The 16,677-nt window shown below is 53.5% G+C and overlaps 2 protein-coding genes across 2 annotated transcripts; one reads left to right on the top strand and one right to left on the bottom strand.

The window, feature by feature from the left end:
• Positions 1–181: 181 nt before the first annotated feature.
• Positions 182–8,917, bottom strand: SMAC4_04770 (uncharacterized protein). Its single transcript, XM_003346549.2, has 2 exons — positions 8,131–8,917; positions 182–8,058 (listed from the first exon to the last, which is right to left on the bottom strand). Exons 1-2 carry the CDS (start codon positions 8,907–8,909, stop codon positions 573–575), a joined length of 8,265 nt encoding a protein of 2,754 aa, XP_003346597.1. The 5' UTR covers positions 8,910–8,917; the 3' UTR covers positions 182–572.
• A 2,811-nt stretch (positions 8,918–11,728) lies between these two features.
• On the top strand, positions 11,729–16,236 carry SMAC4_04769 (uncharacterized protein). The gene is made up of 6 exons (XM_024655679.2): positions 11,729–12,160; positions 12,233–12,459; positions 12,521–12,929; positions 13,145–15,073; positions 15,147–15,425; positions 15,516–16,236. The coding sequence occupies exons 4-6, from the start codon at positions 13,292–13,294 to the stop codon at positions 15,531–15,533; spliced, it is 2,079 nt and encodes a 692-aa protein (XP_024511528.1). The 5' UTR covers positions 11,729–12,160; positions 12,233–12,459; positions 12,521–12,929; positions 13,145–13,291; the 3' UTR covers positions 15,534–16,236.
• The last annotated feature ends 441 nt before the right edge of the window (positions 16,237–16,677 follow it).

Below are 16,677 nucleotides of genomic sequence, written 5' to 3'. Positions count from 1 at the left end.
GGCGGTCAATCACATGAGTGGCTGCAAGAGGAAGCTGAAGAGAGAATTACTCACCGCTTAAACAGGTTCGACAATATTGTTCGAAAAAGCAGCATAGAATTGTAGACTAACATCCAACGGCGTAATATCGGAAACCAAAGGCTGTTGGTTACATAGGCAGCTTGGGAGAAAACGTACCCGAGCGGTCCGGTCCCCATCCAGGGGGTTGTGTCCTAACGAGTATATTTATTTCCGGTTTGAGACGCCCCCTTTCTTCGTTCGGAATGTGGGAGGTACAAATGATTGCTCGCCAAGAGTGTAACCAAACCCCATCAAATAATACCGCGACTTTCCGGAATTCTTCAAATCCGTGACAGTTGATTCAACACACACACAACGTATCAATATGTATAGGTATCCCGTTTAAAAAGCCAGAGCATCCTATCCCATGGTATCCGTAACTCACCCCAACCAAACGCTTTCCCATATCCTATTACTCCACGCACGTACAACTCCAGTTACGAAAAACAAAACAAAAAACACAAGAAAAATGGACAATGTCACTCACTGCCCATTCATATGACCACCCACCCTCACATCATTTGAATCTCCCCCGCCAAGACAGGTGTCTGCGCTCTCGATTGATTATGCCCCTGTTGTCCCTGCCCCTGGCCTTGCGATCCGTGGCCCTGACCATGAGTTTGCGAACTCGAACCCGATCCTGCACTTGAACCTGACTGTGGCTGCTGCTGCCCCTGGTGGTTATGGCTATGATGACCCAATGGCAAAAACGCATTTGGCACCTTGGGCACCTGCGGCGACAACGGCCCCGTAGCCGCCGCCACCGCCGCCAACCTCTCCTCCCTTGACCGACTGCTTCCGCCGCCCGTTAGTCGGCGCATGCGGGAGCGGGTGCTTTGCGCAAATGGACGGATCATGTTTTCGAGCTTAGAGGAGCCGTCTGTTGCTGATGCCGATACTGATGAGGTTAAGGATGGTGATGTTAATGTTGGGTGAAGTGGGACGGCAGGGCCAGGTCCGTGGCCGACGCTCACGCTGGGACTAGCGCTGTGAGAGCCGCTTACTCCGCCGCCGCCGCCGCCGCCGCCGCCGCTATAGTAGGTACCGTGTGCCGCTCCGCTTCCACTGGTAGATGATGAGATGTGGTAGTTCGGGTGGTGGAATTGCGGGACGCCAGAGACAGTCCCTGTGCTGGTAGCAGTCGAAGGCCTCTGAGGGTACTGGTACTGGTCTTCGTCGTTATCAGAAAAAACGCCAATGTCCTCCGGGTATTCGGCCATGCCGCCGCCGTCGTCGTCAGAGGTGAAGTCGCCAATGTTGGCCAGGTACGAGGCAGGCGCCGAGGGGGAGGTGATGGATCTAGCATGCAATCCCGGTCGGATGTTGGTCATCAGGAACGGTCGGAGTTGTGAGGTGGATGTGGAGGTGGAAGTGATTGAGGCCGTCGGCGAGGTAATAACTATGCCACCGGGTCCTCCACCGGTGTCTCCTCCGCCGACAATGCTGCTGATGCTGCCAAATGTGGCGGGGTGCATCATGGAGGGACTTATGGGCGAGGAAGTGGTGGATCCCGCGACTACAGCTGGTCCGGGTCCGCCTCCGGAGAATAAGCTCGGTCTATCAGCGAAACCGCTCTGGAATGCCGCGGTGATGTTGTTATTGTTGTTGTTTGCCGACGCTTGATGCAGGATGGGTAAGATCTGCTCGTCATACAGCTGTGCACCCGAGTCGAAGCTATCCGGAGAGAACTCTGTGATAGTCCTGGATGATCGTCCCTCGCTAGGCGGACCAGTCGACGACAAGTCGTCGAAGAAGTCATCAAGACTGTCCAGCTTGGATATGAGATCACCCATGGGCGCGTGCTCAAGCCCACGTGCGTCGTCCGACATCATGGTATCAGCCCTGTCGGAAACATGGAGATATCCGTAGGCATATTCATCGTGGAACTCGAACTCGAATTCTATCTCGGCCGGCGTAGGGATATCGCTCTCCGGCATACCGCCCTCCATGTTTTGGGAATTCATCTGGCACATGTAGAAGACAGCGTGGGTGTTGGCGCGCGTTGACTCAGTCTTGCGTGCCGGCATGGGAATAGCCCAGCCAGATGCCTCCGGAATGCCAAATAGACTCTGTGCCCGCTCGTACTCTTTGCGGACGGCTTTGGAGGTGAGCCGTGTCATGCTCATTCGAAGATGGTGCTTGTCCATGGATGAGCCAGACATGCTCATGATGTTGTCGAGCACTTCGAGAGCCTCCATACAGTACTCGGTTTGGAGCAGGCGCAGTAGCGGCGAGATCATGTCGGACCCGTGGCTGGCAATCTCTGGCTTCTTCATGTCCACCTCAGTGACGATGACCCGGAGGATGCGCATGGTGTGAATCTTAACCCAAGCGGTGGCATTGGTCAGCAACCCCATCAGCATTGTGAGCATCTGTAATTCCAGATCAGGTAGGTAATACTCCCGTAGGGCCGCGTAGAGCTGGACCACGAAGTCCTTGGCAGACGCGTAACGGTGCCCAAGATAGTCATCCAAAACGACAGCAATGCTTCGCAACCCTTGAATATCAGCAATGTGCAACAGTGTCTCGACGGTCGGTGCAACAGCCGGATCAGGTGACTCCTCCTCCATAGCGTGTAGGAGGCGAGGAAAGTTTGCCAGAATGGTAAAGAAGAAGCGGCCACCGTCTCCTATCAGCGGATCGCTAGGCAGTAGAATGAGCTTATCGAGTGTTGTCAAGGTCAGGTCCAGACAGGTGGAAGACCGTAGGCCTTTATATAGAAGGGGTTGTAGCCCTTCAAACGAGCCGTCCCACTTAGAGGGCTGGCCATCGAGCAACATCCTTCGAACGGTCGGCGAATGGAAATCCAGCTTGTCCAGGAACTCGTTAAGCATTTCGACCGCCTCCAGAAACTCGCACTCGTTGATGGACTCCAAGCATGCGCAAGTTGTCCAGAAGAGCTGCGGGAAAGTGAGTAGCTTGTCGGCGTCTAGTTTCGCCACGAGAGTTTTCAGAGTCGTCAGCACCTCCATGGAAAATTTCTGGAGTTCGGTATCCTCGTCTGAGATAGTACTACAGAGCCTGGCAATCATGTCGCCTAACATGTCGTGATCGAGAGACGTCAATATGCATCTGAAGATCTGGAACGACCGACAGGCAAGGTGCCTGACTGGACAAGATGTTGCCCAAGTCAATGACAGCCTGCCCCACTTCTCTTTGATACCAGGGAATGTGATCTCGAAGGTCTTGACCACCTCGGCAGTAAGATATTCCATGCTCGGGGGTACCTTGTTGTCGTGGGCGCCAACATTGCCATTGCTATCTTCGTAGCCCCACACCACAGACCGGTCATGACGGCGAATGGCATCGATCAGACTCTCGATGGATTCTCTTGTAGACTGTGGAGCGTCATCATCGAGTCTCGAAATGACCAGTTCATGGATAAGGTGCACAAGCATCTCACGAGCTTGCTCTTGGACAAGCGCTGTGTAGTGATCCCAGAGAACCGTGACCACCTGAAGCAACACAGGTACGTTATCAGGCACAATACAAACTGGAGCCACCATGAGATCCACTAGCAGTATCAGGGAAAGTTGTCCCAGAGAGAAGCCAGCTTGTTTCGTCCCTATAGGGAGAACCTCTGAGAGATCTGCACAATAAGGCAAGGTGTTGATATCCGGTGGCGGCGGCACGGCTTCCCGCTTGTCGTTTGTAACCATGGACTTGGGCGTGATTTGCATCAGCAGGAACTCGATCACCTTGTTTCCAGGGGCGCTGCTTGTGCTAGCGAGGAAGACGACGATCTGCTTGGCATACTCGACAAAGTTTTGTTCCCGTCGTTCCAGACAAAGGGACATGATGAAGTCGAGAATCAGCCGAACATTGCCCGGGTGAGGGCCTGTCGCCAGGGCCTGCCAGAGTGCCTGGACCTCGTTGTGTAGGGCCGCGCTCGACTTGATGGTGATTTCCAGGAGGTTGGCGAGAAGCACGTATGATTCCGCGGTTGGTCCGCCGTTGGGGTCGACGGTCAGCTCTATTGACTGGATCCAGGGAAGGATGATGGCAACCACATTCCTCTGGGCCACTGACCCTACCTCCTTAAAGTAGTAAGTAAACTCGGAAAAGATGTAAAATGCCAACTCGGTGTGCTGTTTCGCCAGTCGCTTGGATATTTCGAACTGAGCAAGTTTGTAGACGGCCTTGGTCTTGTCGGATATGCTGATATCGAAGTCTTGTATCTTGGAGTTCCGCGCCGGTTGTTGCCGCTCTTCGACAGTGCGCAGGACTTGTGCCGACTTGGATCGTATATCACTTTGATCGTTACCCAAGGTGAATAAGCAGAGACCGAGGAGCTTCCAGAATGAACAGGGATAGTTGACGTGCTCCGAAAGCACTTCTACCACAACCGTAAAGTAACTGGCCAACACCTTGGGAGCCTCAGTCGTGTAGCACTTCAGGATGCAATGATCCAACAGAGCGGGGTATTGCTGGTTGTGGACGATTAGGTTCTTTAGAGCTCGTCGTCCTATGAGGTTGATGCGGTTGCTCTCCGCATTGAATATCGCATCAATCCAGTTTAGCATACGGCGCGCGTCGAAGTAGAGGAACGAGCCACTCTCGGTAAGCACACGGACTGGACCTCCGCAGAGCGATGCCATGGCACTAAGAGCAGCTGTTCGCAGATTTCTTTTCTCGATCTCCATAGCGGCGCTCACCTTACCACGCTCGCCTGCACCCTGCTCATTGATGAGAGATTGTCTCATGGTAGCCTCCCTTTGCGAGATTTGCTCTTGGTTGGGCGAGAAACCACACCAGTCTTCCATGAGTGTGAAGGCTGACTTGCGGGACTCGAACGTCATCCAGCGCGACGGGTCTTTCGTCCGATTGATGCCTTCGAAAAGCTCCTCCATGAGACCACAGTAATGCCGCCTTAGCCTCTGGAACTCCCAATCCATCTGGACTTCGACGTCCATGAGGAATAGCTTGAGGTCTTTGGCATAGGTAACAAGGTTGTTGAGAATCCACTCATCGTTATACACCTCTGGCAGTTTCAAGAAATGGGCCGTCAGCTTGTACACGTGGGTGATTTCAGTTCGCACCAGATCCATCTTCCGGTTACGCCTTGGGTTGCTGTTGGTGCGCTGGTGTGGTTGGATTCGCGCCCGAGCTTCGTCGTTACATCGGGATACATGCCCCGATAGTTCCTCAAGGAGGGTGCGGTAGATGTGAATGTTGATCGAGCCCATTGCAGTAACCGCAGCATCTCTGACGGAACCGAGTGATGCCCCGAGTAAGGGATTTAGATACTTGAACAAGGTCCGCGCTGTCACAATCTTGTCAACGGTTGAAGAGGCTTTGGAGCCCTTTCGGCCGTGTTGACCATTTTGTGTCGAGGCCGACTGAGCACTGCCTGGGTCTGCAAGAGTTGTGCAGGCAAAGACGAGATACAGCTTGAACTGCTCAACAAGCACCTCAGGTTGCGTGGTCGGGGTTCTGGCCATCCGAGAGTTGCTTCCATCGGATCCGTAGTACATCCTTCCGGATGGCTCGGAAATAACGACTATGGCCTGATAGAGTTGTAGAATCCTGTTGCACACAAGGTCGCGGCCGATTGTGACTGTGAATGGGCACTTGTCATAAGCGATCCGAACGAAGTTGGGAAAGATTTTGAACCAAAGTGTGGTATCATAGGACACATCACTGGTACAGAGCTCAAGCAAGGCTCCTTGACTGTTTGAGTTCTGCATGCCTCGCTCCAGTCTGCTACGTTCAGCTACCGAGAGGTGGTCATCTTTGAAACTCATGACCTGCATGGAATCGTTCTCCAGAATATCAATGAGTCTCGTGGTCTTTTCCTCTTCGTGGTTACTGGTCTTCCTCAAAGCTGCGTCGAATTCGGTGATCAGGCGAAGAACTGTGACTGCGTAATACCGCACGCGCCGTGACTGCGAACAGAGAAAGAATAAACCATGTGCTTCTACTTGGTCGACCTCAGCCCAGATGCCGGAGAGGTCGAGTTTGATGCCTCGCTTGTCAGTGCCACCAGGCTCGTCGCTTTCTGCCTCGGCTTCTTTTGTCTTTTGCCTGATCTCATCGATCCAGATGTGAAGAAGCTCGACGTAGAGCATGAGTGTCTTTTCGATGTGTCCTGGGCCCAACATCCCACCATCGGACATGGTAGAGTATCGGTCGTCGAAGTTGAAGATAAACCGGGCAAAGCCCATGGTAACTTGCTGGGCATGAGACTGCCGAGCAATGGCCTTGAGTGACTGCGCAGATGAACGCGCAATGTTTGACTGAACATGAGCGGTTCCCGTACACAGAAGGTTGATTAGCGTATTGAATGGGATGTCAGCCGACAAACATCGTGGTAAAGCCTCGACCGCGACATGAAATAGCTCGTAGAAGGCCTGTTTCTGCTCGTACGCGCTTTGTTGATCATCTCGGCGCGAGAATTTGAAAGTATCTGTCATGGGCGTCTTGGGGCCAGGACTGTTGAACTTTTCATCCTTGAACTTTTCATCCAACACAGCTTGTCCACCAAATGTGTTATCGCAGATGATGGCGATCTTCCCGAGTATTTCGCAAAATCGGCTGTAGTAGTCTTTGACCGTGTCAGATAGAACTGATATTTGTACCGGTTTTGAGAGCCTCGCTTCATCGACCCCCTGGGCCGGAGTGGCGGCCAGGCTGCTGTGCGGAGATGCAAGCACGGAAAAGATGGAAACTCGATCCATGAGGGATGCGGAATAGGTATAATCCAGAGGAAATGGCGGCTTCCCTTGCTCTCCCTTCTCCAAGTCCGCCATCACCGCGAGAAAAGCGTGTATGCCAACCACCATCCTATCGGGGTCAAGAAACTCGATCTTGAGGTCCTTGTTGGATGCGAACTGGTCGGCGTTCACCAAGGGAAATATGATGTTGCGAAAACAGTATTCAGGGTACATGTACCCTATAAACCTGATGATCTGGACCAGTGGCTCAGTAACAGCGAGGTCTGCAGCGCTAAATGCTCGCTTGGTATTGGGAAGGGCGATTTTCACGACTTCATCGAGCTTCCTCGTAGAGTTCGCGACGCTATCGTTCGTGCGGTAAAGGTAGGTCCACAAGAGCCTGGATATGGCCTGCAGACACAGCGGTCTTGTCATGCGGTCCTGAAGCTTGCTGTTAAGCGGGTAGATCAACTGCATCCACTGGCTACCAAAGTTTTCGGGCACGTCGGCGCAAAGCATCGTTGCTGTGAGGGCAAACGAATAGGTCCAATGCCGCGGCCTCATAAACATGTGGGCCAGCTTGGGAGTGATGGTTGTGACCACTTCTTTCCACCTCGGATAGGCAAGGTCACTGCTGCTGGCTGTGGCGGCAATGGGAAGCACAAGCATTTCAAGCACTTGGCAAAAGGCTGCCTTTACCTTTTGGCCATGGGACACATTGAAGAGCTTGCCAAGGGAGATGAGGAAGTTACAAGAGCGCTCCCAGGCATCTGGAGGTGAGAGCCTGATCCGAAGGTGCTTCATTCCAATGAGAATCAGCTCTATCCTGCTTTCGACATCTCGCCCACCGGTGGGGATCTTGGTGCCTAGCTCTTGCATGGAGCGCTCCAGGTCGTTGATAAACCGGTCGGCCACACTCGTGAAGCTGATTTCGCTCATCGCACCCAACAGTTGAGCAAAGAGATTCCAATTTGCAAGTTTCAGCGGTGAGATTAACAACGAGTCAGGCTCGGTACTTTTGAGCTGCTGGAAAATAATCTTCTCAAGCTTGTCCTCCATCTCCGGCGTGATAGAAGCGAGTGTGCTCTGAGTAAAGACCTCGAGGAGAACACGGCAAAGGATATAAATGGAAACAGTTGACCGGCGCTCAGCCACAGCGACGGTTTGCGCAATATCGGCTTGTCCGGCATGCTGGACCTCGGGCTGGCCAGTACTGCCAGGGCCAGTGGCCTGAACGGGCTCGGTGTTCCTCCTTTGTAAAGCACCGCCGGGCAGATGACTCCGCGCATTGTGAAGTTGCGCGCGGGCATCGCGGGCCTCATTGGCAGCGTCACTTTTGCTCTTCCTCCATAGCATCATCGAGTCTATCAAAGGCTTGGGCTTTGCCTTGGCAATATGACCAAGCGCGACAATGGACTGGTCGAAGGCAGCGTCTATACCAGGCCCACATATTTGTTCGACATGTGGTTCCGGCTCGTGGAGTGGAATGCTTGTGATCTCGGTCAACTTCTCTTCCGCTTGGGCAATGAAGGACGTAAAGAGCACATGCAGCGCGTAATCACCGACCGTCTTCGGGTCATCCTTGTGCCGAGACGAATGGGAATGGTGATGGGGGTGGTCCCGTCGAGACCTCCCGCTGGCCATCCTTTCCGGCTTTCTGTGCGTTCCCGCTTGTCCTCCAACGGGATCATTCATAGCAGCAGCAGACGAAGTTCGTTCGGGGATCACGGGCACGGATGCCGCCGTTGTTCCGGAAAGGGCCGTCTGAGGCCTTGAGCCTATGGAAGAGCCGTCGTTGTCCTTGCGCGAGAAGCCATGTAGATCCGCTCGATCGGGGGGAATGCCTGCGCCGGCGGCGGCAATCATTTGGGGACTGAGAGGGCTCGAGTGGTTGCTCGCAAGACTCCCATTTCTCGAATGCTGGATGCCAATGCCGTGGACAATGGACGTCTGTCTGTGATGGCCGTACGAGGAGGGCTTGGAGTCGACTAGGCGCTGGGGCGCATGGGCGCGAACAGTACTGCTAGCAGACCACTGTAGTTTTTCGAGAGACGATTCGCGGGAATGGGCAACGCTTCGGCTGTCGGGGGCAACCGGCCTCAGTGTTCTCTGCCAGTCGGTGTTCTCATCCTCCTCTTCAAGCCGGGCAATGGTTCGGGGAGAAAAGTTCAAGGGCTCGTGGTCCGAAGGCAGCATCTGAGACGGAGCTGTGACGCAACTGCGAGTCAGCAATCAAAACTAGACCACAATCCCAATTCTTGTACGGTTTCAAATTTTCCGCGACAATTCCTCTTGTTGCGCGCGCAAAAGTTCTGAGAACCCTTCCGGTCTGGTTTCAGTGTCGCCCAGAACCACTACTCGTAATGGGATAGGAAGTGGAAGTTCCTACCCCGTCATCCACCTCTCGGTGTCGCTTTCGAGCCATTGTTTGAGCAGAAAGGTCTGTTCTGCATAAGAAGGAAGGATATAAGAGGAGAGGAGACAAGTAGGTAGGTAGTCGAATAACGCCATCACAGGACTCACCCATTTTGCCAATGTCTCGCCTCTCATGATACTCCTTCAGCGCATTCAGGGCGGGGTCCAATCCGCGCGCGTTGCCTTGCAGACCGGCAGCGGCAGTTGATTTTCTTTTCGGCAAAGTCTGTATATGCACTGATTATTCGGAGAAAGTTGGACAGAAAAAAAGATGGCGTCGCGACTGGCCGGCGCGAAGGTGACGGAAGCAAGCAAGAACCCTCACAGTCTGGAAGTTCTCAGCCTCTGGTTGTCTGATGTCCGCGGCTAGATTCAGGCTAGTCCTATCCAGGACGGGATTCTAGGTTGCCTGTGGCAGCAGCAAAGTGGAAGCCCTCTGGCCCTCTTGCGCGCAGCGCGTTCGCTCCCTGGGGCTGGTTCCCCCGCCGTCCCATCTCCTGGTTGCCCTGCGACGAACCGGAGTCCTGCCAATCAAGCTGTGCACATATCAGATGAATGTATGAACTGAGCCTCATTCTGCCCCGTGAGCCCCTCTCACTTTGTGATTGATAACTGAACGGGCAACCCTGCAATGGCCTGAGGCCAAATGGAAGGACAAAGTGCACGCCGCATCATCAGGGTTCTCAAGGGTTCTGTCAACTTTGCTGTAGAGGCTGTTTTGTACCAATGATACGGCCCCAAAACGCCTGACAGCCAGCCAAGTCGTGTCACCCGGGTGGGCCAGGCAGCCTCCAAGCGGACCCGAACAAAAAGGCAATCTACAGGGCTGCAAGGGCCCCAAGAGAACACTCATCCCAGTCTATCAAGAATTAACTCACGTTCTTTGAGTAGACCGCTGAGTTGGAGGATGTCCAATACTATTCCTAAATCTCAAACCTGATGTAATGAGGGCTGGGGGGATTAGCTTGACATCGATGGCCGCCAGAAAGAGGACTGAACGTGAAGAGCCTCAACTTGTACGAGGGATGTGGGGGCGGCTCCGAATACTTGTTACAATACCTGGGGTGTAACGCCGTGTATAAGTATTCAGTCCTGGCTTCAACAGCCGAGCGATGTTCAACCCCAGACTGGCCCGTCACAAGCAGGTCGCCAATATGGGGCCCCCGGAGTTTGCTCCATCTTACATGGAGCTCTCCGCAAACGTCATGTCGATATGTTTGTGGTTGGCTAGTTGCCCCTCTGATACTGCCTGTCGCTGTGCGTTCTCGAGCTGATCGAACGAACTTATACCGGTATGTATCTAAGGACACGGACTCAACTGGTGTCGTTTGTGACCCGGACGAGCCTCCAACATTATATGTAGAGACCACAGGTCCCGCGAGGTGCCAGTTTGCGATGGCGGCGCGCTCGTTTGTGTTTGTAACGAGTGACTAGAGACTGAGACTGTTGAGACGTCAGAGGCGAGATCTCGTCCGTATCCGTTGAGAATTGCCGACAAGAGCTTCGGAGCGCGAGAGTTTCGACCAGTATCGAAGTCCGCAAATCACTCCGGCAAACCAACCGGCTGAATATTCTCCAGCCTCCCCCCGGCTCCCCAACTTCAAGCCAAATCTCCCCCGCAGCACTTGTGTTGATCAGAGGACGCTCGGGCCATATCTCCTTGTTGGGGAGTTGGGGTTGGGGTCAAGGGTCTTTTGTTACCCCTTTTTAAAAGTCGAGAAGGGATGAACACCAAGCCTGTGGAAAGGACCATCATGAGAGAGTGGCTTTTTTGCAGATGAATTCTGCGGGCCCGACAGAGGTTTCTGCAACTGTGAGCTGTTTATGCGTATAATTGGCATGCACTCAAGTGCAAGTCGCCCAAAATGCACCTCTACTTAGAGGCAGGATCACTGCAAAACGTGGGGTGCAAGTGCCGGGACCTTGGGACGGGAGTGTTGATCAGTTGAGTTGACTTAGTTTGGTGACAATCCGAAGAGATTTTGAAGTTGGAGTCGTACCTATATGAAATCATATCATGATTTCCAGATTGGAGACCGTGAGAACCCTAAAAGTATAAGCAGCAACAGACAGATGCCTACCTATCAAGCCCGTGTCAGCGCCGGAGAGCTACGCTTCCTCCCGCGCGCGGCGGCCGCGGGTGTCAAGCGGACGTAACCCCGCTGCAGGGCCGAGATGTCAACCCATGTACCACTTTCACACCATACGAGGCACAAGAGAGAAAGCGTGGGCGAATGAGATTCGCTGTCTTCAGCGCAAAGGTAATTGCCGGTCACTTCCGAACCTCCATGGCAGTGAGGAGATGCAGGAGCCGATGTCATTCTTTGGAATTCTGTCCGTATCAGGCCGGGTACAGTCACAGGAGGTCGACAACCAGAGGATGTAATATTTGGCGGCCATCAGCTTTGCGAACGGTCTTGGTCGAATCCTCAAACGCTCACCCCGCAAAGAGTCCGGGGCCCGAATCGCTAGAAAGATGTGCATGACATCTTCCACGTTCCACTGATCTCGTGCTTCTCCCCGGCCTCGTGCTCGACTACCGATCAAGGCTTGGACGCCGAATCGGCTGAATGTTGAAGAGCCGGCGCGGCAAACCACTTCCCGGAGAGTCCAAGGAGTCGGGAGCGGAACGGGGGTGGATAGGATCGGTTGAAGAGAAACAAACTTGTTCAGAGACAGAGACTGTGTTTTCAGTGCAAAAAGTGCACCTTTGCATCGTGTGAACCCCGTTCCGCCAGGTGTTCATGCAGACCCCATGTGGGGTACGATGGGGAACTCGCCCATTGCCCGCTTACCTAAACCGAAGTTCGGGAGGGTTTCACGGGAAAGAGATGCTCTCAACAACAGCGCTCCTCTTTTCTTACTCAGCAGGCCCAACACAAACTGGATCCGACGAATACTATCCCGGTGCTGACATTGTTCGAGCCCGTTATTGATGTCATATTGAAGGCGAGAGAGTGTTCTGGGTTCCGTGGAATGCTGCGGCTGTCGAACACACCCCGGCTGTTCATGTGTAAGCTGCCCAAGCTGAGGTGAGAAAGGGTTCTGGTTACCTCTGTATTTACTCATGATTGGCCTCGCTGATACTTCAACTCCTGTAAAAGATAAAAGGAATCGAACCACGGGTAACTTCTCAAGGACTGGGAACGTTTGTTTAGTTTCGTGAGCATGGAAGTCATGTGAAAGCATCGTAGCTTGAGATCCACTGTCGCTCTGAGAAAGGACACCTCAGGGCCCGGGCCGCCTGGGGCTGTAACTGTATTGGTGTCAGGGCGGCCGCCAGTGTCATTGGATTGTGGGGGGTGGTCGTTCTTTGAGGAGCGAGAATACGGTAGGCAGGTCCTTTAAGAGATAGCTGAAATATAAATGCTAACATCACCGAAATTGGACAGCGCAGTCGTTGGAGTATCAAATTTTGACATCAGAGAGTTGTCTTTCCCCCTGTTGCTCGGCAAACTGAAGGCTCCCGTTAGCACCTGGCCTGAATGTACTCGGAGGTGGGATGGAGTGCAAAAGTCAAAGTGGGGACCACGGGAGGGGCCCGGTCATCGGGAATTTAGCGCTGAAATGAATTGGATCCCCGTGGGCCCCGGTCGCCGCGTCCACGGCCATGTGTCAGTTTCCAGTTTATCTTCGGTCCCAGTCCTTCCTCTTTTAAGGGTGATAGACCGCTGCCATCTCATCTTTCATCCCCCTTTCCTGCCTTCCCTTAGACCACCAGCCGACATTCTTTCCTTTTGCTTGTGTCTCTGAGCTTCTGGTCCCGTCGCTCCTGCAATTTCCCTGCGTGGTTCGTCCCAGGTACGTACGTTTTCCCAACTGCCCAACAGCGAGAGTCCGTCAGCGAAGTAGGCGTGGCATGTCTGATCTTGCCATCTGGCCTGAGCTTCCAAGCATACGGCACGCCGGTCACAGACCACATGTAAACCCCTTGCACGAGTAACAACCGGTGTTGGCAACTGTGATCCGGTTCAAAGAGCCGTTTTCGTTGTTCACCGGGCTAACATTTCCCTCAGGCAGCTTCTTTTGGCTCCCCCTTCGGCCAGAAGCAGCCAAGCGAGCCAAGTGCGTTACCTCTAGACATCTCCATATCCGATAGCTGTTGTTGTAAGAGTATACCGGTCGTGCCAACTGCAACACCGCGCGCATACAATATCGCCGTCATGGCCGAACTCGACACGCTGGACCTCGTGGTCCTGGCGGCCATCCTTCTCGGAACGGTCGCCTACTTCACAAAGGGCACACTATGGGGCGTTACAAAGGATCCTTATGCCAGCTCCCTGGCCAACGCCAGCGGCGCAAAGGCTGGCAAGACAAGAAACATCGTGGAGAAGATGGAGGAGCAGGGCAAGAACTGCATCATCTTCTATGGCTCCCAAACCGGTACTGCTGAGGATTACGCTTCGAGACTCGCCAAGGAGGGCAAGAGCCGCTTCGGTCTTGAGACCATGGTTGCTGACCTTGAGGAATACGACTTTGACAACCTTGATACTATCCCCGACGATAAGGTGGTGTTCTTCGTGCTCGCCACCTATGGTGAGGGCGAGCCTACTGATAACGCCGTGGACTTCTACGAGTTCATCACCAACGAGGACGTCAACTTCACCGAGGGCAACGAACCTGCGCTTGGCAACCTGAACTATGTCACCTTCGGTCTCGGAAACAACACCTATGAGCATTACAACTCCATGGTTCGCAATGTGGACAAGGCGCTCCAGAAGCTGGGCGCCCACCGTATCGGTGATGCTGGCGAGGGTGATGATGGCGCTGGCACCATGGAGGAAGATTTCTTGGCCTGGAAGGAACCCATGTGGACTGCTCTCGCTGAGAAGATGGGCTTGGAAGAGCGCGAGGCTGTTTACGAGCCCGTCTTCAGCATTGTTGAAAGGGAGGGCCTGACCAAGGAGTCTCCTGAAGTCTATCTCGGTGAACCCAACAAGATGCATCTCGATGGAACTGCTAAGGGTCCCTTCAACGCCCACAATCCGTACATTGCCCCCATCGCCCAGTCCTATGAGCTCTTCTCCGTCAAGGACCGCAACTGCATTCACATGGATATTGATATCAGCGCCTCAAACCTCAACTACCAAACTGGCGACCACATCGCTGTTTGGCCCACGAACCCTGGTGATGAGGTTGATCTCTTCATGAACGTCTTGGGTCTCTCCGATAAGCGCCACACTGTTGTCAGCGTCAAGGCTCTCGAGGCAACCGCCAAGGTTCCCTTCCCGACTCCCACCACCTACGACGCTATCGTTCGCTACCACATGGAAATTTGCGCTCCCGTCTCCCGTCAGTTCCTCGCTCAGCTCGCTGCTTTTGCTCCCGATGCGGAGTCCAAGGCCGAAATGACCAAGCTCGGTGCCGAAAAGGATTACTTCCATGAGAAGATCAGCGTTCACCATCTCAACATCGCCAGGGTTTTGGATATCGTCGGCAAGGGCCAGAAATGGACCAACATCCCCTTCTCTGCTTTCATTGAGGGTATCACCAAGCTCCAGCCCCGCTACTACTCCATCTCCTCCTCGTCCCTCGAACAGCCCAAGAAGATTTCCATCACTGCGGTCGTCGAAAGTACCCAGCTTCCCGGTCGTGATGACCCCTTCCGCGGTGTCGCCACCAACTACCTCCTCGCACTCAAGCAGAAGCAGAACGGTGATCCCGAGCCCTGCCCCTTCGGTCTTACCTACGAAATCACCGGCCCCCGCAACAAGTACGACGGCATCCACGTTCCTGTCCATGTCCGCCACTCGAACTTTAAGCTCCCCTCGGATCCCTCCAAGCCCATCATCTGCATTGGTCCTGGTACCGGTGTCGCTCCCATGCGTGGTTTCATCCGCGAGCGCGTCCAGCAGGCCAAGAACGGCGAGAAGGTTGGCAAGACTCTGCTCTTCTTTGGCTGCCGCAAGTCTACCGAGGATTTCATGTACAAGGACGAATGGGAGGTAAGTCACGTCGCGCACACTCCACACCACAGCTTCGGGTTTGGGCGATGCTAATTAGAATTGAAAATCACAGGAAGCCAAGCAGGTCCTCGGCGACAACTTCGAGCTCATCACCGCCTTCTCCCGCGAGGGAACCAAGAAGGTCTATGTCCAGCACCGTCTCAAGGAAAGAGCCGAGGAGATCAACCAGCTTCTCGAGCAAAAGGCCTACTTCTACGTCTGCGGCGACGCTGCCAATATGGCGCGCGAGGTTAACACTGTCCTGGGGAACATAATTTCCGAGCAGAGAGGCATTCCCGAGGCCAAGGCCGAGGAGATTGTCAAGAACATGAGGTCGGCGAACCAGTACCAGGTACGTTACTTCTCCTTCCCCCCTTTCCCAAACTGCATTCGGTCACACGTAAAAGAAAATAAATACTAATCTGCTGCTGCTTCTTTACAGGAGGATGTCTGGTCATAAGCTATATACGCCGTTTGTAGATGCATAGTATGAATGAATAAATAAAGAATGAAATCGGGATAGACAAGAGTTGGAAGGCGAGGGGAGGAAAGGAAGACATCATTATCCACCCCTGTTGCTTGGGATCTTTTTTTATGGATAGTCGGGATCTTATTCCAGCGCAATCTGCTTCAGATGTAGTAGTAAATACCCAACAGTATAACAAAGTCATATTCATAAGGAACGTCGTCATCATCCAGCGGTATCCCAAGCCTCCGCGGATAGGTATCTGGTCGGTATCCTATGCTATGATCTGACCAAGGTACCTATGGTAAACTTAGCCGGGTGACAGACGGGCAGCCTCAACTTCACACACATGGCCATCATGTAATGCCGAACAAGGCCATGTCATTTCCCTACTCATCTGGGCTAGGAGCACTCGCACCCCCAAGCTTCGCGTCTGGAACGGGCATTTCCAAGTATGGAGTGGGGTTCCCCCCCTGCTCATCGCCTTGTTGGCCTGGCAATACAATAACAACCCCGTTCATTTTCGTCATCTTTTCCACTGCAGCCTCGCCTTATTCTACTCACTTGCGTGCGTAACTTCGGTGGTCGTTCATCCGATGTCATCCTTCTATCTTCAGCCCTCTGAAACACAAAACCTCCTTGGGGCATCGATACTAGCCAATAAAATCAAGTTTTCCAAATCCTGTGCTACCAATCTGCAAACATGAAGATTTTCTTCTTCTAATTTCATGGCCGTGGGAAGTGGAAGTTATGGTGGTCACTGTTTGCTTTTGCTTCGGACTGCGGAGCGGGGCGCTCTGATTGGTCGGAGGGCGGGGCCACATGTTTTATTGCCGATGTTGCGATCTCGCAGCCACCGCAGCCCATTGTTTTGTTTTTGTCCACTGCTGTTCCTTTTCCCTTTCACCTCTTTTCCGTCCTCGCAAACTGTTGCCCCTTTTGAGCGGTCTCCTCTTGAACTTATTCTTTCTTCTCCATCTCGCTCTTTCTTTCTTTCTTATCCTTTCGATATCGATCCGACGTTCAACATCCGTCCATGCGACTAGATGGTACAGATCACACGCTTGCGTCGGCCGTGCTCTTGCTTCGTCCACAAGGTCCCGACGTCTCGGCCTCGGATCCGGCTGTGGGGATCTCC

Source organism: Sordaria macrospora, chromosome 3, assembly GCF_033870435.1.
Source record: "Sordaria macrospora chromosome 3, complete sequence".
Taxonomy (NCBI): Eukaryota; Fungi; Ascomycota; class Sordariomycetes; order Sordariales; family Sordariaceae; genus Sordaria; species Sordaria macrospora.
The sequence above is the reverse complement of the archived record's forward strand: the minus strand, read 5'-3'. Positions and strand labels throughout refer to the sequence as shown.